Source organism: Plecotus auritus (assembly GCF_963455305.1).
Source record: "Plecotus auritus genome assembly, chromosome: 3".
NCBI classification, from domain to species: Eukaryota; Metazoa; Chordata; class Mammalia; order Chiroptera; family Vespertilionidae; genus Plecotus; species Plecotus auritus.
In genome coordinates this window covers 216,724,073-216,747,865 of record NC_137772.1, presented here as the reverse complement: position 1 = coordinate 216,747,865, position 23,793 = coordinate 216,724,073, and the positions used below count along the sequence as shown (strand labels likewise).

At 50.2% G+C, this 23,793-nt stretch overlaps 1 protein-coding gene across 2 annotated transcripts in view; it reads left to right on the top strand.

Moving 5' to 3' along the window:
• Positions 1–18,693, top strand: part of SYN3 (synapsin III) — a 391,487-nt gene extending 372,794 nt beyond the window's left edge. For both annotated transcript variants that reach the window (XM_080662983.1, XM_080662984.1), the window contains exons 9-14: positions 2,949–3,023; positions 4,980–5,082; positions 9,969–10,103; positions 10,976–11,063; positions 16,621–16,912; positions 18,553–18,693. In XM_080662983.1, coding sequence (XP_080519109.1) covers positions 2,949–3,023; positions 4,980–5,082; positions 9,969–10,103; positions 10,976–11,063; positions 16,621–16,912; positions 18,553–18,685 — 826 coding nt within the window. In that variant the 3' untranslated portion in view covers positions 18,686–18,693. The remainder of the gene's footprint in view (positions 1–2,948; positions 3,024–4,979; positions 5,083–9,968; positions 10,104–10,975; positions 11,064–16,620; positions 16,913–18,552) is intronic.
• Positions 18,694–23,793: the final 5,100 nt, after the last annotated feature.

Here is a 23,793-nt window from a genome sequence, read left to right as displayed (position 1 = left end):
GGTTCTCAAAAAAAGAGGCCAACATTTGGGATTTCATTAGATTGTGTAGACATTTTTTTAAATTTAGTTTTTAGACTTCAAAGTTGGCTTTGGAAAAAATATCTAAGATACAAGAAATACCCAAAATGTCAAGGTTCTGTGTCTGATCCCCTATCAGGGCACATACAAGAATCAACCAGTGGGAAACCAAGATGGCAGCATAGGTTAACACCTAAACTGCTGCCTCGCACAACAATTTCAAAACTACAACTAAAAGACAAAATGGACATCATCCAGAACCACAGGAAGGCTGGCAGAGTGGAAATTCTACAACTAGAAGGAAAGAGAAAAGCACACTGAGACTTACAGGAGCTGCGGAAGGCAGAGGTACAGAGGCGCACGCGCAGAGAGGGCTGGCAACTGAGCATGCGGCTGGCTTTCTCAATCGGGAGGGAGACAAAAGCTCCCGACTGCTCTGAACTCCAGTTCCAGGCGAGACTCTGGGGACCCAGACTCATACGGGGAGAAACTGGACTGTCTGGCAGCGGGCAAAACTCGAGGGTGGCTTTCTCTCAGAGGTGCTTGCAGCAATTATGGCAGGACACTGAGAACCAGGGGCCTCTTAAGCAGGGCTGATGGGAAGCCATCACTGCTCCACCCTGAAATCCTGCCCCACGAAGCCATTGCTGATTGCTCTACCCTGAGACTCAGCCCCATCCAAGCTGAGTGCAGAGGCTTTTGCATATGAATGGCCTGGTCCTTTGAAATCTAAACTTACCTAACAAACTGCAGATGAGTCAGAGAGACCCAGAACATCCAAAAGAAGGCCCAAGGTTCCACAGCAGCTGGCATTGCTTCACAGCTGGGCCTCATCTGGGCACCTCCAAAACCCAAACAAAGAAGAGGAATCTGCAGATCTCTCAAGGGGCAGACTCAGTGAGCACCAAAGCCCCACTGAAGCAAGTCTTGGCTCATAAGGGTGTCTCCAGCACAGAAGTTCTCCCATCGTAGACACAGCTGATCCTCACAGCCAATTGGCCTGGAGGTCAATTCCCCCCAGTGATACCAACAATCAAGGCTTAACTACAACAAGACTGTGCACACAGCCCACAAAGGGGTGCACCAAGAGTGTCCACCTCAGGTAACTGGGGAGGCTGAGCCACTGGGCCCTATAGGACACCTAGCACACAAAGCCACTCTATCAACTAAGGGAAGCAACCAAAATGCAAAGACAAAGAAACAGGTCACAAATGAAAGAAATGGAGGAAAGCAAACAACTGGATATAGAGTTCAAAACCACAGTTATAAGGTTTTTCAAGAATTTTCTAGAAAAGGCCAATAAATTTAGCGAGACCCTCGAGGATATGAAAAAGGACCAACTAGAAATTAAGCATACATTGACTGAAATAAAAAATAATATACAGAGATACAACAGCAGACTAGAGGATCGCAAGAATCAAGTCAAAGATTTGAAATACAAAGAAGCAAAAAACACCCAACCAGAAAAGCAAAAAGAAAAAAAGAATCCAAAAATATGAAGATAGTGTAAGGAGCCTCTGGGACAACTTCAAGCATACCAACATGAATTATGGGGGTGCCAGAAGAAGAGAGAGAGCAAGATACTGAAAACCTATTTGAAGAAATAATGACAGAAAACTTCCCCCACCTGGTGAAAGAAATAGACTTACAAGTTCAGGAAGCGCAGAGAACCCCAAACAAAAGGAATCCAAAGAGGACCACACAAGACACATCATAATTAAAATGCCAAGAGCAAAAGACAAAGAGAGAATATTAAAAGCAGCAAGAGAAAAACAGTTAGTTACCTACAAGGGAGCACCCATACGATTGTCAGCTGATTTCTCAACAGAAACTATGCAGGCCAGACAGGAGTGGCAAGAAATATTCAAAGTGATGAATCGCAAGAACCTACAACCAAGATTACCCAACAAAGCTATCATTCAGAATTGAAGGTCAGATAAAGAGCTTCACAGATAAGAAAAAGCTAAAGGAGTTCATCACCGCCAAACCAGTATTATATGAAATGCTGAAAGGTATTCTTTAAGAAGAGGAAGAAGAAGAAAAAGGTAAAGATAAAAATTATGAACAACAAATACATATCTATCAAGAAGTGAATCTAAAAATCAAGTGAATAAAAAATCTGATGAACAGAATAAACTGCTGAATATAATAGAATCAGGGGCATAGAAAGGAAGTGGACTGACAATTCTCAGGGGGAAAGGGGTGTGGGGGGTGCAGGAAGAGACTGGACAAAAATCGTACACCTATGGATGAGGACAGTGTGGGGGGTAAGGGCAGAGCGTAGGGTGGGAACTGGGTGGAGGGGAGCTATGGGGGGAAAAAAGGGAACAATTGTAATAATCTGAACAATAAGATTTATTTTAAAAAAAAAGAATCAACCAGTGAATGCACAAATAGAAAAACAAATTTATGTCTCTCTCGCTCATTCTCTCTTTCTGTCTCTCTCTCTCTCTCTCTCATCCTTTCTCTCTCTAAAAAAGAATCAATTAAAAATATTTTTAAGCCGAAACCGGTTTGGCTCAGTGGATAGAGCGTCGGCCTGCAGACTGAAAGGTCCCGGGTTCGATTCCGGTCAAGGGCATGTACCTTGGTTGCGGGCACATCCCCAGTGGGAGGTGTGCAGGAGGCAGCTGATCGATGTTTCTCTCTCATCGATGTTTCTAGCTCTCTATCCCTCTCCCTTCCTCTCTGTGAAATACCAATAAAATATAAAAAAAAATAATAAAAAAATAAAAATATTTTTAAAAGATTGAAGAAATAAGGCCGTCCACATAAAAGATAAAGCTGAGGACAGCATGTGTCCCTAAGCATACATCTCATCTGAGAGCCAGATATTTGAATCAGAGCCTCCTCACAGCCAAAGCAAAGAAGGAAAGCAGATCAGGGGACATGTCCCTAATGCCCTCACTGTGTTATTTGTTCTGATACAGGAGAACCTCCATCTCTGGCAACTGGAAGGCCAACACAGGCTCTGCCATGCTGGAGCAGGTGGCCATGACAGAGAGGTGAGAAACGAAGACGGTGCTTATGGAGAAGCTGCAGCCATGGCGGGAGATGGGTGAGGAATACAACAGGAAACTGAGGCTGCAAGGGGGAAAGGCTCACCCCAGATTATAGAGGGAATTGACAGCAAGAATTCAGGTGACTCACCTTGCCAGTGTGGCTCAGTGGTTGAACATCAACCCATGAACCAGAAGGTCACAGTTCAATTCCTGGTCAGGTCACATGCCTGAGTTACTGGCTCAATCCCCAGTGGGGGACGTGCAGGAGACAATGGATCGATGATTCTCTCTCATCATTAATGTTTCTAACTCCCTCTCCCTTCCTCTCTCTGAATAAAATTAAAAATTAAGTATCCAGATCTGGTCTCCCACTTCTGACTGAGAGGCAGGGTGGCTCTGTGGCCTGTGGAATCAAACTGGATCTGCGTTTAGAAGCCAGCGCACACTTAATACCCTCTCTGACCCTCAGTCTCCTCATCGGTAAAATGGGTTAAACCTTCCTGATAGAGTTGTTGTGGGGGTTAGAAAGAATGAGGAGTCAACCCCCCACAGGATGCCTGGCACATAGTAGGAGCTTAATAGACATGAGTTTTCATCCTTCCTTTTACTTCTATGATCTCACATGCTACCGTTTAAGGAAAGAATTGAACTAGGAGCCAGGAGATCTGGGCAACCTGGGCTCTAATACCATCTTACTGTGTGACCTGGCCACGCCGCTCTCCCTCTCTGGGCCTCAGCGGGCATTGGCAGATAAGATGAGAGAGTTGTGCTAAGAGCACTTGAGCCATGATCTCTCCTCATTCCAGGCCTATGGCTCAGAGACACAAATAGATCTCAGAGTAGGCGTGCCCCATGTGACCCTGGAGAGTGGGGTGAGAAGCAAGAACATTGACACAAAGTCCCCTGTGACTCCCAAATCCAGCCACCACAGGGGAAGCCAAGTGCAAGCCGGGGAAAACGTCTCAGATACAACCATCCCCTTGTTGCAGGGGCAAAGTCCAGCAGGAGCTCTTTCCCCCGCAAAGCAAACTGGCCTCGCAGCCATCAAGTGGCTGGAAAGGGAACAAAAGCAGCAGGTCCAGAGGGCCAGGCCCCTGGCCCCGAGCAGCCTGGTGGGCTCCCTCGCATGCCCACCCCAGGCTCAGGGCAGAATATGCTCTTTGTCCCCCGCAGGCTCTTGTCTAGCCTGGTCCCTGGAGCTGGGAGGGCGGCCTGGGAGGATTTCTGAAGCCCTCCAAGCAGCTTTCCCAAGGGAAAAGGGCTGCTGGGATGGCTGGGTGTCCAGAATGGACCTGGATGGGGGCAGGGCAAGCTCTCCACTACTGTGGAGCCAGCGCGGTTCGGGGTATGACTGGGGGGATCTCTCCCAACTCTTATTGTTGCTTCCCCCGCCCTCTTCATCATTCCTCTCTCCTGCCTGCCTGGCTACCTTTCCCTCCCTCTTTCTCACTGTCCATCTATGTCTCTGCCTTTAAAATTTTTTTTACCATTCTGTCTCTCCCACTGCCTCTCTCTGTGTCTCTGCCTCTTCTCTCTTGCCATATGTCTGTCACTTTTTTAATATATATTTTTTATTGATTTCAGAGGGGAAGGGAGCCGGGGAGAGAGAGAGAGAGAGAGAGAGAGAGAGAGAGAGAGAGAGAGAGAGAGAGAGACATCAACAATGAGAATCATTGATTGGCTGCCTCCTGCACGCCCCACACTGCAACCCAGGCATGTGCCTTGATCAGGAATCCAACCAGGTCATAGGTCGATGCTCAACCACTGAGCACACTAGCCAGGCTGTCTGTTATTTCTTACCATATCGCTTCATCTCTGAATGGGCCTGTGCCACTGTCTCTCCCTGCCTGTTTTTCTATGTGTCTCTCTACCGCTTTATCTACATCTCTCTCCCTCCTCTGCTTCCCTTGCCCTGCTCTCTGCCCCCCACACTCACTCGCCGTCTATCCATCCCTGCAGGTACAGGCTGTGGGTGGATAGCTGCTCGGAAATGTTTGGCGGCCTGGACATCTGCGCGGTCAAGGCTGTCCACAGCAAGGATGGCAGAGATTACATCATCGAGGTGAGGGAGGCAGCAGAGGTGCTCCTGGCCTGGTCCAGCCGCTGGGCCGACGTGCGGAGGGGAGGGCTCCAGGTGTGGTCCCGGCATGGCCAGCCGTGTCTGACTCGCAGCCTGGGCACCTGCAGCCCTCACACATCGCCACCCCCTCCCTCAGCTGCAAATCAAGCCTGGTGCCCGGGGCTTCTGAACGGCGCCTCGACAGCCCCCGGCATGCGGTCTGACGGCATCCCTGACCCGTGGGTCCACGGGTGGCGAGAACATCAGGCTAAGGGGGCAAGTTCTCTCCCACTGGGCCTCTTGCACTTTCTCAGTGTCCAGCTGGGTAGTCACCATGCAGAGTTCCAGCGGCTGTTCCTTCAGTAAACATATACTCCGGGCTCATGGGCCAGACACGGCACGGCTCTGGGGACACAAAGCAGACCCCGGGTGTGCGGCTGGCAGGGAAGGAGGAGGATAAACAAGTGGCGGGGCATTGAAGGTTAGGAAAGGGGACACAGCTGTGCAAGCGTGTGAATGGAGGGAAAGCTGCTGGGAAATTAATTGGAAGACAGAAGTTCGAGAGGGCCGTGGGTCCTGGAATCTCTCCCACAACCCCCTGCGGTCCTCCAAGACCATCACTAAGCGCCTCAGCGGCCCCAACCCTCCCCCACCCCCAGCTTCCCCTCCGTGCTTCTCCCACCCCACAATCCCCCTCTACCACCCACAATCCCACAGTCCTCCTGACTCCTCCCACGTCTCTTGTGTTCCCACAATCCTCCTCACCAGCCACAATCCCACAATCCTCCCCTCTCCTGACTCCTCCCACATCTCTCGTGTTCCCACAATCCCCCTCTACCACCCACAATCCCAGTCCTCCTCTCTCCTGACTCCTCCCACGTCTCTCGTGTTCCCACAATCCTCCTCACCATCCACAATCCCACAATCCTCCCCTCTCCTGACTCCTCCCACATCTCTCGTGTTCCCACAATCCTCCTCACCAGCCACAATCCCACAATCCTCCCCTCTCCTGACTCCTCCCACATCTCTCGTGTTCCCACAATCCTCCTCACCACCCACAATCCCACAATCCTCCCCTCTCCTGACTCCTCCCACGTCTCTCGTGTTCCCACAATCCTCCTCACCATCCACAATCCCACACTCCCCCTCTCCCCCACTCCTCTCACGTCCCTCCTGTTCCCACAATCCTCCGCTACCCCCAGCTACCCCTTCATGTTTCTCCCAATCCCACGATCCCCCTCTCCTCCGACTCCTCCCATCTCTGGTGCTCCCACAATCCTCCTCCATCATCCACAAGCCCACAGTCCTCCTCTCCCCTCCATGCATCCTCTGTGCCTCTCCTGCTCCCGCGATGTTTCTCTGCGCCCCAACTCCCCTTCCCTGCCCCCCTCCCCACCGGAGCTCATGACTCTCCACTGCTTTCCCCGGAAAATGCCCTCTGGCCTCCCTTCTCCCTTCTCTCCCACTTCAAGCCGTGCTCGCGCCCCTCCTTCAAAAGCACCTTCGTGGACTCCCACCTCCTGGGGCTGCTCACCCAAGGCCAGGACGCGAGAGGGAGCCCTGCGGCCCCGCCCCGGCCCACCCCGGCCCGCCCCGCCCTGGCCCGGCTGGGGGCTGCTGATGGGAAGCACGTGGCCTGGAGGACTAGCTGCTCGTGGCCAGGAGACCGCGGGAGCGGCTAGTCCTCCAGGTCTGGTGTCCGCGCCACTCCCTGGACCCACAGCGAGCAGGACTAGGTGACTTGATGGGTGGGAGCCCTGCTGCTCTCCTCCAGCTGTAACAGGAAGTCACAGCCCTGCCCAGGGAGTGGCTGCCCTTGGAGGGGAGGGGAGGGGAGGGGAGGGGAGGGGAGGGGAGGAAGCTCCCACAGGAGTTGCATGTATATTTGTAAGTGCAGTCCGCCCCCGGGAAACAGCTCCGCCTCGGGTCCAGGAATGGCTTCCCTCTGGCTGCCACCACACCTGACATTCCCCCAGTGGCCCTTCTGGGGGGGGGGGGCGGGCAGGGGGGGGACATTGAAGGTGCAGAACTACCGGCCTGCACACTGGATCCCAGGCCAGAGCCACGCGGCTCCAGGGGCAGCCGGTCCCCTGGCCCCTGAGGTGCCCTGCGAGCTTCAGACCCAGGTTGGCCCCCGGGCCCTCCTGCATCTCTTGAGACCCCTCCTGGCCCTCCAGCCTCTGCATCTCCTCCCGGGACCACCGGACATGAACTCAGGTTTGGCACGCACCCACAGTGTTCATTCCTTCACCACTGAACCCCGATCCTGGGTGCCAGCCCTGAGCCAGGTGGTGGGGACACAGCGGGGAGCACTGCCCCCTGGAGCTCCCATCCAGACAGGGGCCCGGCAATCTGTGGATGAGGACTCCTGGCCTGCGCTCCCCTCCACCCTGCGAGTTGAGCCCCTCCCCCCCCCCCCCCCCCTGCGTTAGCATTCTCTGCCCTAAAGCTCCTGCCTCTCTGAGTTTCCTCAGCTTCCACCCTTAGGGGAAAAACGTGCACGTGGACCTAGGCTCCCAGCCTCGGGACATTCAGACCGGTCAGAGATGAAGGACCTTTCACATTTACCAAAAAATCACAATAGTGAGTTTGGACCTTAAAAAAAAACAAAACAACTTTTCAAAAGTGTCCCAAAAGGGGAAATATGGCTTTTCAGATTGTTTTTTCTCTGAGAAACATTGCAGAGTTGTTTCCCTTGCTTTGAGTTTAGGGTGGGGTCAAGGGAGATGGGGAGTCTGCTAGGAGGAAGATAAAAGGTGTTTTTCCCCAGATCCAAAAATACTGTTTCCTTCAGCCACCTCTGTGGTGAGAACATAAAATCTGTGCGGTGTGTTTTGTGAAGATCCTCACAGTGAAATACTCAAGGGAAAGACCCTTGAACTTGTCCCCCGTGACCTGTCCAGGGAATGACATTGCTCACTGGAAAAATGTTTCCCCGGGAGACCAGTGTCCACTTCCTTTGGCTGTGTCCACCATGGGGATTCCAGAATGTTCTGATCTCGGGTTCCCTGTGGGGGCTGTTTTCCACCACAGGGAATGTAGGAAACAGAAGCCAGAACAGAAACAGGTGGGCAGGGTCCGGGGGAGAAGGGACAGGCCTGCGCCCATTTAGACAGTCTTCACAGTTAAAACTCAGTTCAACCCACGCTGACCGAGACACTGTCCACAGGCCAGGCACTGAATCTGGGATACCAAGGACCCATGCCCCAATCGTGAGGAGCTCACTGTAAGGATCGTTTTCACAGCCAGGTTAGAATCAGCGCTCACAACTGTGAGTTTCCCAGCTTCCAACTACAGGGGGTGCTTGAGACCCACAGACCTCGACAAGCCTCAGCTGCCAGGGTCTTCACAGCTGCCCAGGCCCCTCCGTTTACAGGTGGTTAAATCAGTGGTCCACAGAGGAAAGGGACCTGCCCAACCTCACAGCAAGTCCGTAGCAGGACCTGAGCCTGGAACTCGGGCTTCCTGTTCCCAGTTTTTACGACAGAGAGCCGTTCCAGTGCTTAGTGAGAGAGAAAAGGACCGCGGTTTGCTGGCCATGGGTCCTTGAACTTGCCACATCTTTGACCCTCAGTTTCCTCGTGCTTAAGAAGAGGATAATAATAGTGCCTGCCTCAAAGAGCTAATCTGAGATTGGTGTGAGATCATCCACACCCAGTGCTTAGTACAGGGCCTGGCACATAGTAAGTGCTCAATAAATTACAGCACGTATTGGTGTCCTTATCATCAGGAGCTGGACTTTTCATTCCTCCATCCACAGGTAAGTATTGAGGGTATACCTGTTTAGCAGGACACAGGGCCCAACCGGGACATTAGGGGCCCATAGTCTGGTTGGGGAGACACCAGTAAACAGGAGATGACATGCCGTGGGGTAAGCTCTCCAGTGGGATGACCCAAGTGAGGATAGCAGGAGGACATGGGATAGGGGGCTTCTCAGAGCTCACTCACTCAGAGGGCTTCCCAGAGGAAGGCTAGGTAGGTGTCTCCTGATGGTGAGAACCAGGTAAAGAGGGAGGGAATGACGGGCACAAGGACTCGGACAGGAGAGAGAACCTGGTGAGTCCAGAGCTTGGGAAAAGGGGAAATGAGACAGTGGTTTGGATGGAGGTTCGGTGGGTGAAGAGGGCTGGACAGGAGTGGAGGAGTCCTGGGGAGAAAAGGCCTCACTCCCCTTTAAGACCTTCTACAGCTGCTCATGCCTGGGGAACCACCTGGATATTGGGCCTGTGTGACTCTGGGCAAGTCCCTGTACACTTCTGGGCCTTGGTTTCACAGCTTCAAAACTAGCAGGATGGGTGAATAAGATCTCGCAGGCCCCTCCAAAAACAAGTGCTTGTCTCCTTTAAGAAACAGCCCACTCCCTGTGGAATGAGTTTCCCTCGAGGCTTATGTTCCTCCAGAGCCCGGAGAAGAGGCCTTTCCTCTTCCCTCTTCTTCCTGAACCCGGGGTCAGCTCAACCCGTGTCATTTTTTTTAGTTTTTGGTCATAATCGAACCTGCACTTCACTGCTTCTGGCTTTGTGGAAAGCCTTGACCTTAGGCCAAAGTTCAGGAAGCCAGCCCTGACCTTGGGAAAGAGGGGGTGGAGACCAGTTCCCCAAAGAAAAGAGCAGAAAAGGTCAGCGAAGGCTCCCAGCCCTCAGTCACGTCTCTGAAGTCCAGCGAATGTAGGCTGAACTGAACTGAATCCAGAGAGTTGGTGTAGACCTGTAGACCGAACTGCAGGGAACTGGATGTCTCCAGGGGGTGGTTCCCAGCTGGAGGCGCTGGGCTGGGTGTTTGCGTGGAGAACATCGCCATCTAGTGGTCAGTTCTGGTCTGAGCTCTGAGCCGGCTCTCCTTCCTGGTACTCTGGCATGGGTGTCCCTCAGGTGTCATTTCTCCTGCAGGTGATGGACAGCTCAATGCCTCTGATTGGAGAGCATGTGGAAGAGGACAAACAGCTGATGGCCGACCTTGTTGTTTCCAAAATGAGCCAATTCCTGATGCCAGGGGGCACAGTGCCTTCACCCCTGAGGCCTTGGGTAAGGTCCGCAGAAACAAAGGAGACTTTGTTGCCATCAGAAATGCCAATCTGTCTGAGAATGGGAGCCTCTGGATCCAAAGGGGATATCCCCAGGAAGGAACCAGCATTGGGAGAAAGGAATGGGGTGTGGACGGAGGCTGGACATGGGGCACAGCTTCTACACCCTGCTCCTGATGGAAGTTGGGGAGCTCCGAGGGGCCCTTCATCCCTCCATCCTGGGGAGAAAAACCTCATCTCAAATGGGCTTGGGGGGTCTGTGGGCAGAGATTATTGTGAGAAGTCAGTTGCCCCTTCTGTGCCCTCCATCCTGGGCCTGAGCAGGGGGCAGGGTGTGTGTGTGTGTGTGGTGTGTGCATGCATGTGGGTGTACACACATGCCCTTTGTGTGATCTCAGCGCACTCAATAGAGACTATTATGTCTTCCGTTTCCCCATCCCCCAACCTGTCAAGCTCCCACATAGCTCCTCCCCTCCACAGTCCTCACCATGGATTACCAGGTCATCCTCCAAAGAATTTGCTAGTTTCCCAGCTTTCTGGAAAAACAAGTGTCGAGACCAGCTCCCCGCTTTGCCCACAAAAACTTGAATCTGTGATAACAGGCATCAAAATCATGGTTATACTTGAAGGGGTTGCTGGCTGGGAAGGGCTCAGAGCAGCCTTCTTCACTGGAAACATTCTGTCCTGACTTGGGTGGTGGTCACGTGGGTGTCTACACATGTGAAAATTCACTGTGATGCACACTTGGAAATTGCACCCTTTATGTAAGTTGGACCTGTGATGAAAAGATCTTTGTAAACTCTGCCCTCCCCACCCAGGAAGTAAATGGCTATGGTGATCACAACAGGCTTCTTTTCTCTTCTCCTGCTCTAGGCTCCACAGACTAAACCAGCAAAATCCCCTGGGACAGCCCAGCTGGGGCCTCCGCTGGGACAGCCCCAGCCACGCCCACCCACGCAAGGTAGGACCCCCCCCCCCCCCCGACAAGCCACCCAGAGAAAGCGTCCAGCAAGGGTGTGGAAAGGCACTGAGGGATCTGTGCATGATGGCCTGGAGGCAGGCTGGAAAAACCATCTAATCCTCTAGCCCAGACTCTGTGTCCTTACTCTGTATGCGGAATGAATGAGACGGTGAGGTTTGCCACCCCACAAAGTCAGGAGAGAAGGACGGAAAGATAATGTAAGTTTTATGAAGTGCCTAGTATGTGCCAGGCACTGTGCTAGGGACTTCCCCACCTATTTTCTCATTGTTAGCCTCCCTGTCACTCCCAGGGAAAAACATCAGTGTTTTCTATTTGCAGAGGTAGATGTTGAGGCCTTGTCCAAGGACAGATCACAAGAAAGCGGTAGGTTGACAAGTCTGCGGTTTCAGATCTTCTAGAAAGTGTCTTGTTTCCCAGCCACCAGTGGAGCCTGGCCATAGATACATGAGCCAACCAACTAGCGTGAGAAAGAAAGAAAAAGGGAACATTATATATCACCTTGTCGGTTGAAATTGTTCGCAGGAAATAGTGCGGCATTACTGTTTAAATGACACCCTGTATTAAGGAATGGAAACACTACTGATGGCACAATGAAAAGGAATCACAGCAATAACTTCCTCCCGTAATGCCAGCTGCTGGGTGTCCTCACGCACAGGCCCGGGAGGAAATCTGCCCCATGTCCCTCTTGCAGTCCAAGCCTCGGGCACACTTGCTGCACTAGTGCCAGCTTGGGGCTTCCGAGCAGTGTTGCGTCAAGAAGCCAGGTCAGGCAGTTTTGCGGCCAACTTTGAAGGCCCTGCTGTAAAACCTATTGGAAAGAAAGCATTACCTCCCTGGCCGGGGGCCCAGTTGATTGGAGCCTCGGCCCCCACACCAAAAGGTTGTGGGTTTGATTCTCAGTCAGGACACATACCTAGGTTTCCAGTTCAGTCCCTGGTCAGGGCACATAGGAGAGGCGACCAGTCGATGTGTCTCTCTCACATCAGTGTTTCTCTCTCTTTCCCATCCTCTCGCCCTAAAAAAAAAAAAAAATCAATAAAAATATATCCTTGGGTGAGGGAATTAGAGAACATTATGCTAAGTGAAATAAGCCAGTCAATGAGAGAAAAATACCACATGATCTCACTCATTTGGGGATAATGAAAAACATTATAAACTGATGAACAAAAAGATAGATACAGAGGCAGTAAAGCATCAAACAGACTGTCAAATTACAGCAGGAAGGTTAGGGAGAGGTGGGGGAAATAAGAGATCAACTGAAGGACTTATATGCATGCATATAAGAGTAACCAATGGATGCAAAACATTGGGGGGTGAGGGCATGTATGGGAGTGGGGTGGGGCGGGGGCAATGGTAAGATATGTACACATATAATACCTTAATAAAAAAATTAAATAAATAAATAAAAATATATCCTTGGGTGAGGGTTAAAAAAAAAAAGAATCCTTCTTTAGGCAAGTTACATCCCTCCTCTGAGCTTCAGTTTCCCCAATGATAACGGAGGCTATTACAGCTGCCCTGTTTAGTGATGGGGAGTTGTCCATGAGATGACACAGGTAAAGCAGTTAGCAAGGCCTCCGGGTCCAGCACAGAGGTGGTGCTTGGTAGGTGTTAGCGCCTGATAGTTGACTACTAATAACAATTTATATAACTTTTACTACTAAAAGCTTACTATTCATAACTTGTGTCTTACAAACAATTGTAATATGCATGTTGTTCTTAATGATTATTCTTATTAACAATCCTTATAACTAAAGCAGCCCAGCCTGGCGATAGGTTCTAAGTTATAAATGTTCAGAAACGTCTTCGTCACCCCGCCAGGCTCCTGGCTGTGCCTGCCCTACCCTCTCCTTTTCCCACCCGGCCTCGGGGCTGACGTTTTGCAACACATTTGAACAGAGCACTTTTAAAACAGTGGGCCACTGTACTCTGGTTTCCTCCTGGGCCCAGAGCAGAGACATGCTCAATAAAGAGATTATTTTAAGGAACATGAGGCTAAACACACTTTTAGTGAATTGAAAAACAGTCCATTTAAAACCAATTAAGATAATTAAAGAAAATGCTCATTGAATTAGCATTCAGATTAAAAATAACAAGGCTAATTTAAAAACAATGCTTTCATTGAGTTCCCGAAATAACAAGATCACGTTATTAACTTGTTTTTGAACTCACCGTGTGTTTTCAACGCGGTAAAAGTGAAGTTTTCTTCTAATAAGCCTTATCATTTTGTAGCACCAATCCTGTGCTTAGGCAAATATTTTAAATATGTAAGTTAATATTTTTTGTGTGGGTGCAAATAAAAAGTGAATTGTTTGCTTTGCCAAGAAGCTGAAATAACTATAGTGTCTCTTGATGTATCCCAGGAGTATAATAGAGACTCAACAAATACTTAATAAATGAATCAGCAAGCATCCAGATTTCCCAAGATATTATCAGCGGGGGCGGAGGGAAGGAGACTGAAGATAAAAGTAGAAAACAGATGTTTTCTTTGAGCTGCAGTAGGTCTAACAAAAAAAACAGCGTTTTACAATCAGGAGCTTTCACATCAACGTGGAGATTTGCAGCTTCTCTCGACTTGCAGGAGCCCTAGGAACAATGGGGCTGGAGTCCTCAGAGCAGCCGCCCTGACAATTAGTCACAGCTACTCCCTGGGCAGGCAGGGGCTCACCGTGAGGCCTCCAGTCCTCCTCCTCCCTGTTGTCACTGCACCTCTTTAGAGAACTAGTTCTCTGAACGATGTTTCTACCTAAAGTGGAAAAAAAATTAAAGCCACATGATTTTTCTGGTGCTCGCCTGCTCTGTTTATGTACCTACCCGCCCCTGAAGGTGTTCAAGTTTTGAGATCAATGGGTCTTCCAATCTGCTGGGACATATAGTGGTGAACGAGGTCAAGACTGAATCAAAGCCATGTGCGACCCGTTGCTAGATTGTAGCTGCCATTCCATTCAACTTAGAAAGCGTTGTGCAGACTCACAAAAAAGTTCCAGTTGGGAGGGATGTTTGGTGGCTAGTCCGGTGACCTCATTTTACAAATGAGGGCTCCGACGCCCAGAGAGATGTGACTTACACAGTTACATAGCCAGTTAATGGCAAGGCTTGACTCAGGACCTGGGGCCCTGAGGCCAGTATGATGTCAGGGCCACCAGACATGCAGGCCTTGCCCTCTGCAAAGGGGACCAGCTGAGATGACATCTGAGGGGGAGGTCAGCTGAAATCTAGTCCTTGCTCCCCATGCGCCCGGCTCAGAGCTGCCTCCACTGGAGGAAGCCACCTTTCCTCCATTCGCACAAAGATGTGAGGACTCCAGGCAGCCCTGTGTGGTATAAGTGAAAATAACAATAAAAGAAAGAGGGAGGAGAGGAGGATGCAAAACAGGACTTTTGCGTCAAAAAGATCCAGATTTGAATGTTGGCTCTTCCCTTTCCTGTGCTACCTTGAGCAAGTGAGAGTATATCTGGGACTCAGTTTCTTTGTAAAAATGGGGATGTTAATAATACCTAACATGCCCTGGCTGGTGTGGCTGAGAGGGTTGAGCGTTGTCTCACGCACTGAAAGGTCCCAGGTTGATTCCCAGTCAGGGCACCGGAATTTGCAGTGTGCAGCAACAAAAAACAATAATGCCTACCCCTCAGAGCGGCTGTGAGGATGCCCACGGCCAGAGACACGATGGGGAGTCAGTAGAGTGGAAGCCAAGGGAGTGGAAGCCATGTTTTGAAAGGGCCACAGAGATGGGCTGCAGGGCGTTTTAACTCTCCGTCTCCTGCCCTCACAAAGCATGGAGAGCATCACCACGGGGCGGCCACTCTCCCAGAGCAGGGGGAGCCTGGGAGAGGAGCAGCAGGCAGCCAGTACTCACAGTGGCCCTGACGCCCCGGACTGGAGGTGAGGAGAGTGCACCTTGCTGGCCTGGGGCCTTCAAATGCCAGAGTCACCTCTGGGCGCCTGACACGTCCCCCAGCTTGTAGGTGACTGTGTGCTCTGTACAGTGACAGGAAGAAGTCAGGATTCCCTGTGAGCTCTGTGGCCACTCCTTCTAGCTATGACACCTAACGAGGCTCCGTTTCCATCTGGATGGGGTGAGAAGCATGGTCCCTTTCCCTCTCCCGGGATGGTAGCTACAGGCATTCACAATGGTCCAGTGTCCACATACTGTTGGAGGCTGTGCTGCAATACAGCCTCTGACAAAATTAGACGCCCATGCCCCTGGTAACAGAACTGTTCATCTGCGTACCAAAAAGGTTGGGAAATAGCAGTCTGCATGTGGCCTGTGCCCAGACAACTCCGGGAAGTTCGTGCTGTGAGATGTAACGTTGCAGTGAATTTGTCTAACACAAAAAACATGTCAGCCGGGCCTACTGTGGACCCATGTGCTAATTGTGTCCCCGACCAGGGACAGGGGCAGGCGTGCTTTCCTTAGTGAGGAGCAGAAAATCGTCCAAGTGTTAAAGGCACAAGCACAGACTCAACTAAATTTTAACAATGAAACTTTTTTGAGTAATAAAAAGAATAAAAATGCTTGTTCTGTTAAAAATAATAATGGCATCTTCCCTACCAGCCTCCCCAGAGCAAATGATACGTTGCTTTTGAAAGTCCTTGGAAAAGTGGAGAGAGCTGTTCAAAAGTAAGGGATAATTATTTTCATTGTTTCCAAAGTAATCCATCTTCAGTGTGGAAAATATCAGTGAGCAAAGAAAGAAAATTAAACTCCTTCACAACCCCAGCACTTCTGTAATCACAGACCCCCGCCTGCTCTGTCGGCTCGGCTGCCGTAACAGAGTCTGCATACCCGAGACTAAGTGGCTTTAACAGCAGACGCGTATTTTCTCACAGCTGAAGGCTGAAGGCCAAGGTGCCCACAGGGTTGAAACTTCTCGCCATGGCTTGCAGACAGCTGCCTTCTCACTGTGTCTTTACATGGCCTTTCCTGTGTGTCTCTTCTTATAAGGACACCGGTCCTGTTGGGTTAGGGCCCCACCCTTATGGCCTCATTTAACAATAGTTACTTCCTTTGAAGTCCCTATCTCCAAAAACAGTCACATTGAGTATAGGACTTCAAAATATGAGTTTGGAGGGGACACAGTTCAGTCTGACCTACTGTATCAGAATCTTTATTTTGACAAGTTCCCTCCAGTAATTCATGTACACATTAAGGCTTGAGACGCACTGGTTTTAGTGTTTAACTTCCCATCCATCTTTTTTACATAGCTTCACATATATACCAAAATGCAATAAAACTGTATGTACTGTTTCATCAGCTGCTTGTTCAGCTTAGCAGTATTTATTTAGCATGTATCAACAGTATCCCATTTAATGTCATATTATTCTGTAACATCATACATTATGACCAGAGAATACTCCATTATATGGATGTCTCTTACTGTTCCTAATCAGCTAGGTATTTATGTTGTTTTCCACTTTTTACTTTTATTTAAAAAAAAACACAACAACACTGTAATGACCATCCTTGAAGTAGCATTTGTGCACAGCCATGTTATCCTAAGAAAAATTTGAATGTAATAACTTTTGTACCCTGTAGGGGGCCCTCGCCAAGCTCAGTCTCCTCAGCCCTCAAGATCTGGAAGCCCCTCCCAGCAGAGGCTCTCCCCACAAGGCCAGCATCCTCTGAGCCCCCAGTCGGGATCCCCACAGCAGCAGAGATCACCAGGTTCTCCACAGCTGCCCCGGGCATCCAGCAGCGGCTCTCCAAACCAGGCCTCCAAGCCAGGTGCCACCCTCCCCTCACAGCCCCGCCCCCCTGTGCAAGGCCGCAGCACCTCCCAACAGGGCGAAGAGTCCAGGAAGCCAGCACCACCCCACCCCCATCTCAAGTAAGTACCTCCGGATCAGGAAGGGTATAGGGTGGGGTTGTGGTGTGGGAGGGACTCAGACAAAGGAAGACACACTGAGGCCTCACCCAGACTTGAAATGGGAAGGAGGCGGCCTAGAGGATGGAACGTGGGGGGCAGGTAGGGCCCTGCAAGGTGAGAGTGTAGGTTAGGCCCTACCATGACCCTTCAGATATATACATGTATCTGTTCTCTCATGCAGCATAACAAGCCACCCCAAAACTTAGAGGCTTAAGGTAAAACCATTTTCTTGGTTCATAATTTCTCAGTTCAGCAGTGTGTTCGGAGTTTGGCTCAGCTGGGAGGTTCTTCTGCAGGCACCTCCCGGAGAGTTGCCAGATAAAATACAGGATGCCCAGTTAGATTTGAATTTCAGATAAACCATGAGTAATCTTGAGTATAAGTATGCCCTCACATATTGCATGGGATGGGATGTATCTATACTAACAAAGTATTTGTTTTTCATCTGAAATTCAGATTTAAGCCTGTATTTTTTACTAAATCTAGCAACCCTACCCCCGGGATCACTCATAATGCTGCAGGCATCTGACAGCTTCACCGGGGCCGATGGTCACCAGGGCCGGACGGTCACCGGGGCCTCATGCACACATCTGGCCCTGCTGGTTGGCGCTGGCTGCCAGCTGGGCCTCCAGCGGTTGGGCCGAGCTTCCTCACCTGGCAGAATTACATTCCAAAAGGGCACAAGAAGCTCAAAGCCTCTTGAGGCGCAGTCTTAGAAGCTTCAGTGTCGTTCCATTCCATCCCCTGCTGTTGGTCAAGGCCGTTGCATGGCCAAGCCTGGGCTCAAGAGGCAGCAAAACAGGCTCTTAATGGGAAGACCTACAAGTCACAGGGCAGAAGGGTGGGTCGCAGGGACGGCGGAATCTGTGCCATCGTTTCTCCATCACAGTACACTGTACAGTCCCTCTCCTCTCAAGCCCATCTCTTGAAGTCAGAGAGAGAGACTCCAAATGGGGGGGGGGTCTTTTGGAAAGTGGCTCCCTTCAACTCCAAACACTAATATTATCATAGTTTGACACTAGTATCTACTACCTACTTAGTATGTGCCAAGCACTTTACCTGGCTGGGTGTTTAGTTTTAATCCTCACAAGCTCCAACAGGGAGCACCAGAATTTCAAAGGGGGCTGGAATCAGGAAGGGCTTCAGGGATGAGATGGGAATGGAATCCCAGAGACACAGGCCTCCCGATTCCCAAAGTGCTGGGAAGTAGAGGGGAGCATCCACGGCCTGGAGTGGAGACAGCACTTTAAAGTTTGCCAGATGGGTTTGCCCCCACAGGTGGAGAGCAGTGAAACTGTCTGGTGACGCCTGCTGTCTGAGCAGCCTGGGCTGGTGGACAGAGTGAGCCTCAGGTGCTCCGGTCACTGGCTGTGAGCCCCAACTTCTGTACCTAAAAACAGAGGCCACCAGTAACCACCTTGCAGGTTAAGTCATGTGGGTGACATATCCAGGATCACACAAGCCTTGGAATTCCTGGTTTCTGGTCTTAATATCCTTGTGACAATGGGCTTGCCCACCTGGCTTCCAGGCAAGCCCCCCACAACACATTTCCTCAGGAGCCTAGGCCTGGTCGCTCCCCAACTCCCTTGCCTTTGTTTCAGCAAATCCCAGTCCCTGACTAACAGCCTCAGCACATCGGACGCTTCCCAGCGTGGAATTCCAAGCGAAGACGAGGCCAAGGCCGAAACCATCCGCAACCTGAGGAAGTCTTTTGCCAGCCTGTTCTCTGACTAATGGGGTCCATCCTGGGAGGGGGTGCTGTTACACTCTCCCTCTCCCACCTCATCTTCCTTCTCAGCCTTGGTTTCTGAGGGGAACAGAGTGGAGGGCCTGAGAATATGCTTTCTAATGCCTCTGACCCACGAACTGAGTATCTATACATGTCCCCTTCCCTTCTCCATGACATTCCAGCTTTGTCCGGCTGAGACTGGGCCTTTGAGAGCCTCCAGGTTCCTCAAAACGGGCCTTAATGGTGGGTGTCCATCACCTGTCTCTCCCCGCCGCCCCCCTCCACACCCCCGCTCCCGATGCTTGCTTCCCTGCCACAGATACCCAAGTGAGATGTCTGTGCGTGGCTAGTTTTCACATCCCTTGTTAGTGTTTTGCTTGCCTTTGGGCAAAAGCCCCCTCTAGGCCTTGCCCACCTCCATCAAATGAAGACACTGCAGTCGGACCTCAGCAGTATAGGAGGCAATAATCTATTGACAGTGTTTTGCAAACAAAAGGAGAAAAGCCGGGCCAGGGGAACCTCTCATCTACGTGCTAGTTTCATCTGGAGACCTCACCTGACTTGCAGGCCCGGTGGGACCTTGATGACAAGGGAAAGAAACCAGGTCCTGTGAGACACGTGGGGCCTTTCAAACCACAGCAGAGACCAACGGGAGGCTGTGGGGATGCTGCTCCCACCAGAACGGACAGCCAAGAGCAGACCACAGGTTCTTTCAGGAAGAGTTTCTAGTTCCCAGAGGAGGCCGCCGCCCTCAGCTTCCCGAAGAAGGAGTTAGGTTAGGGCTTCTCCACCCACTATTACTCGTATACCGCCAGGAATTCTCTCTGAACTCCCACCAGGAATGTTGTTTGCTCCTCAAGGATTTATGAGGAACCAGAGAGAACCAGATTAACATCACAGGCTCAGAAAGTTGGGAGGATAGTAACCTCTAGTCGGCATTTCACAAACTGCACAGCAAGATGCTGGCAGGCTACTCCATTACAAAAGGGTCCCATGGCCAAACATGTTGGGGAAACACTGTCAATATTTCTTTTTGAGGTTGGTCATACACATTACACATCAACAACTTGGAATTCCTATGTAAAGACATTAGATTTAGCTGTGTTTAACCCAAACCGATTTGAACAAGTTGACTGCAGAGCTGGAGAACACAGCCCTGACGCCCTTAGAGCGCACAGCCTCCCGTGACCACGGAGCAGAGCTGTCCCACATCACCAAGCACCTGGTGCTAGAAACACTGTAGGTGTCACAGCCAACCTCCTGGTCCAGAACAGAGCCATGTGATCCCTTTCCGGTCCCCTTTGTGACTTGAAACCTGTATTCCCCTCGCTATTCACAGGGAAGGGACAGAGGAGGTAAAAATGAAAGTGTCCGTGGCCCAGACCTGCATTCCGAATGAAAGAGTGAGTGAAAACTTGAGGGCAGGTGTAACACCGCAAAGCCCACCGTTTTAGGAGCTTAAAAACACAGAAAATACCTGAGGCAATCATCACGCTTATACAGAGATTAAGATTGAAAGAAGTCAAACAATCTCACCCACTTCACAGTAATAAAATACAGCTTGAAACACGCAGCAAAGGGACACTAGGCTAGTTTCTTAAAGTGTGGGCCATGGCTGTGTGCACAGCTAGCTTCATCTCAGACCAACGGAGTCAGAATTTCTGGTCATGAGACCCAAACCTCTCTTTGCCATCTCCCTGCATGCATGTGGGAGTTAGACTGGCACCCTGAGCTGAGACATCTGGGAAAGCTGCTATAGGAAGCAGTATTGTGTGGATTCATTACAGACCCAGGTTCCACTCTCGGTGAGCAAAATTAGTGGCTCCATAAACAATGACTATGTGGCTTAATTTTCTCATTTTCCTTTATTCTGTCCCTCAATATTCAAACTGTATCTCCCAGGTAGTCCAAGTAGAGTAGCACAAACTCCTTTGTCAGGCCAGGCATTCTGACTTATAGCCATGCACAGATGATCCATGACACACTAGTTTATAACCAACACCTAAGTGTCCCGCTGGTCTGTGTATGAAAGTCGAGACCAACAAGGGTCTTGTGGAGACCAGAGATTTCCCCCAAATGGACTGTTTTCTCACTTTTAACTTTAATAACTGAAATTTTTTAAATGGGGAAGGACAAAAAGCAGGGGTGAGGGGAGTCACTGGGGCGATTCTAAAAAGTTGTTTGCTGGTTGGCTTTGTTTCACCGTTTTGATCCAAAGAAAGGCTTGCATCCCCCCTCCAGGCTGACTTGGTGAGGCTGAAACATGCCAGATGCATGTGTGTTGTGGTAAAGTGTAGCACAAGGAGCAGGGATTTAAACACAGCCTCAACAGACCGCTCCACCAGCCAGACAAAATACCTTCTTCCAGACTGTCCTTGCAGTGTGCGAAAACAGTCCTGTCGTTTAATTAAATGTCAAGTCAGCTTTCCACAGACACAGACTGTACATCGTTTCTCCTCCATTAAATCCCTGTGTTCTCTTTGTCTGACATTCACTCCCAACCTTCAGTTCCTGCTCAGGGGCACTTAATTCTACCTCTCCAACATTTCAGGGGTGACGGGCCTTCACACACGGTAACAAATACAATAGCAAACCCCAAGAGCCCGAACATCAACCACCTGCTGGCAGCTCTCACTTGAATTTGCTATGAAAGGTGTGCAGGAGAAAGCAAGCTAGTGCGGGCACCTCGTGAACGACGAGGTGAATAATACACAGAGCGCTGCTTGACACACAGTGAGTGGTCAGGACGTGTTCAGGTGGGAATTAATAAAATGTAAACAAAATGTTAAGACTGAAGAAAAGGTCTGTTTTATCTCTAAGTGTATCAATGTGAGGAAGTCATGTGCCCAGGAACAGAATCGAACCAACAGATTAGTAAACTGAGATAAGCTGAAGAAAATCTATGGCAGTTTTTTACCCTCAGGAAGAGGTTGCAGACTCAAAACTGAGTCTGAAAAGGAATGGGAGCAAGCAGGCTAAGGGGCCACAAGGCCACCCCCTGGTGAGCACAGCCCAAAGAGGTGAGTTCTTGTTGGGGGGAGGGGAGTGTTTGAGGTGCCATTGTCAGCATCAGTCAGAAGAGGCTGGGGCGAGCAGACCAGGACAACACCAGAGTTTTCACAGAGAAGACCCAGGACCTGGACCCCCATCCTGACCACCCCCTGCGCAGAGGCCCACAGCAGGGCAGCGCTTTCCACAGCAGAGCCCGCTGGAGCCTCCCGCAGGCAGTGCTTTCGGAGGCCTGCCCCTCCCTGCGCTGGAGCAGCGGGGCTCCCCAAGCAGGTGGTAGCTCATTGTTTTAGAGTTTAAGCTGGTTAGCACCGCATTGCAGAGAATAACAGGATTTCTCCTGGAGGAAGAGCCCACGGCCTAGGAGCACTTCCACACGTTCCAAATGTTTTATCCTGGAGCGCAGGCTGGCTGGTGACTGACTGTCCTAGCAAGTGTCAAAGCTATCTTTGACTCCTAAGCAGCCACTGATTAAATTCAGGGTTTCACTAACATTTAGGTTCTCAGAGAAGGCGGCACTTGTGGGTTTGGTCAGAGATAAAGTGGAAGGTTAGGCAAAAAACAAGTCCAATCAGTTCATTAATCCAACACAGTGCATGCACACAGGCACAGAAGCTCCGTTTCCAGGCAAACACGCAGCCACACTGATGACACCTCGGCACTAGTCCTGTGCCCAGGGCTCTCAAGCAGCAGGCCAAGAAGAAAGGGACGTGGCTGGAAATAGCGAGGCATTCCTTAAGGGAAACCAACCTACAACGGAACGCCCCTCCTACAATGTGTCCATCCTTTACAATCTTAAATACCCTTCATTTTATTCTGACCGGTCCTCCCATTTTTAATTTCAACTTCCAAACTCTCCTATTTTATGTATCTGCTCTTCATGGTCTTTCACTGAGTCTAGGGAAGAAAGTTAACATTGTCTTGCCTCTCAATATTTTGCTATGGAATAGCAGAAATTTAAGTGCCAGGACCTATTGGGAATCCCAGGAGACATTAAGATTAAATCTTTATTTCAGGTAACTTACCTAGTACTTCCCAATAATCGTACCCACTCCACATCTAGTCAGCTGGAGACTGTGAAGGAGCATGAAGCATGCTTACAGCCCAGCAGAGAAGTGGGACCTGCCGGCGCCCCCCCGGAGGCGCTGTGGTTGAGGAGCTACGGCCCAGGGCAGTAAAGGCAAACCTTGACACTGGGCCCTGAGCTCTGTCAGAATAAGAATCGGAGATATTAGGCTAAGCGGTGATCTCAGGAATTAGAGGCAAGAGTAAGAGGGCAGAACTCAACTGCTTTCCTTAAGGAATTATAAAACCTTAAGCTGGAAAGAGAGGATACATCCCATGATCGATTTCCAGTCATGCCAAACCGTATCTTTCATCTGTGAACAAAGAAGGGGGTGGGAGGGGAGCAAGCTCCTGTTAAAAATAACTAAAGGGGAAAATAAAGGGGTCACAGAAAGTCGTAAGACGACAAGCCAATGACCTAGAACAGCATCTTACAAAAATGTGTAACCGCAGCACTCTAAACTGTCTTGTTTCCATTACAATATATCAAAGTGATGTCAGAAAATCAGGGACTGGGCTACCGCCAAACCATGATTTCCTTCTCATTACACACCAGCAATATATAAAGCTCAACAGCCCAGGCTAATGAAAAGAACATAGATTTTACAAGCTTCTAACTATAAGTTTAGCTATTCAAGAGGAAAAGCTTGGAGAGCTGTTTTAAGAATAAACTATTGTGAGAGGACTGCAAATTTAGGCATATGGCACACTGCCCATACCTAAACTGAGAGGCTGTAACTCGGGCCAGCGAGGCCGAGGTGAGGCTGCAAAGCAGCACCAGCTCTGTGGGACATGGGCACTGGCACAGACCTCTCAAGGACCATTCAAAAACTCTGGATTTGGAGAACTCATTGTTTTAGAGTATCTGGTGCTTCACTATGTCCTCCTACGCCTGCTACACACATACACACCACGTGCAACCTAACATCACAAGGGCACAGAGAGGAGAACTAGGGTATATTTGGACCCATCAATGCTTCAAGGTGACTCTTTTAACCCAGGTCCAATTAAAGCCATATGGCGTCCAGTTGACACTTAT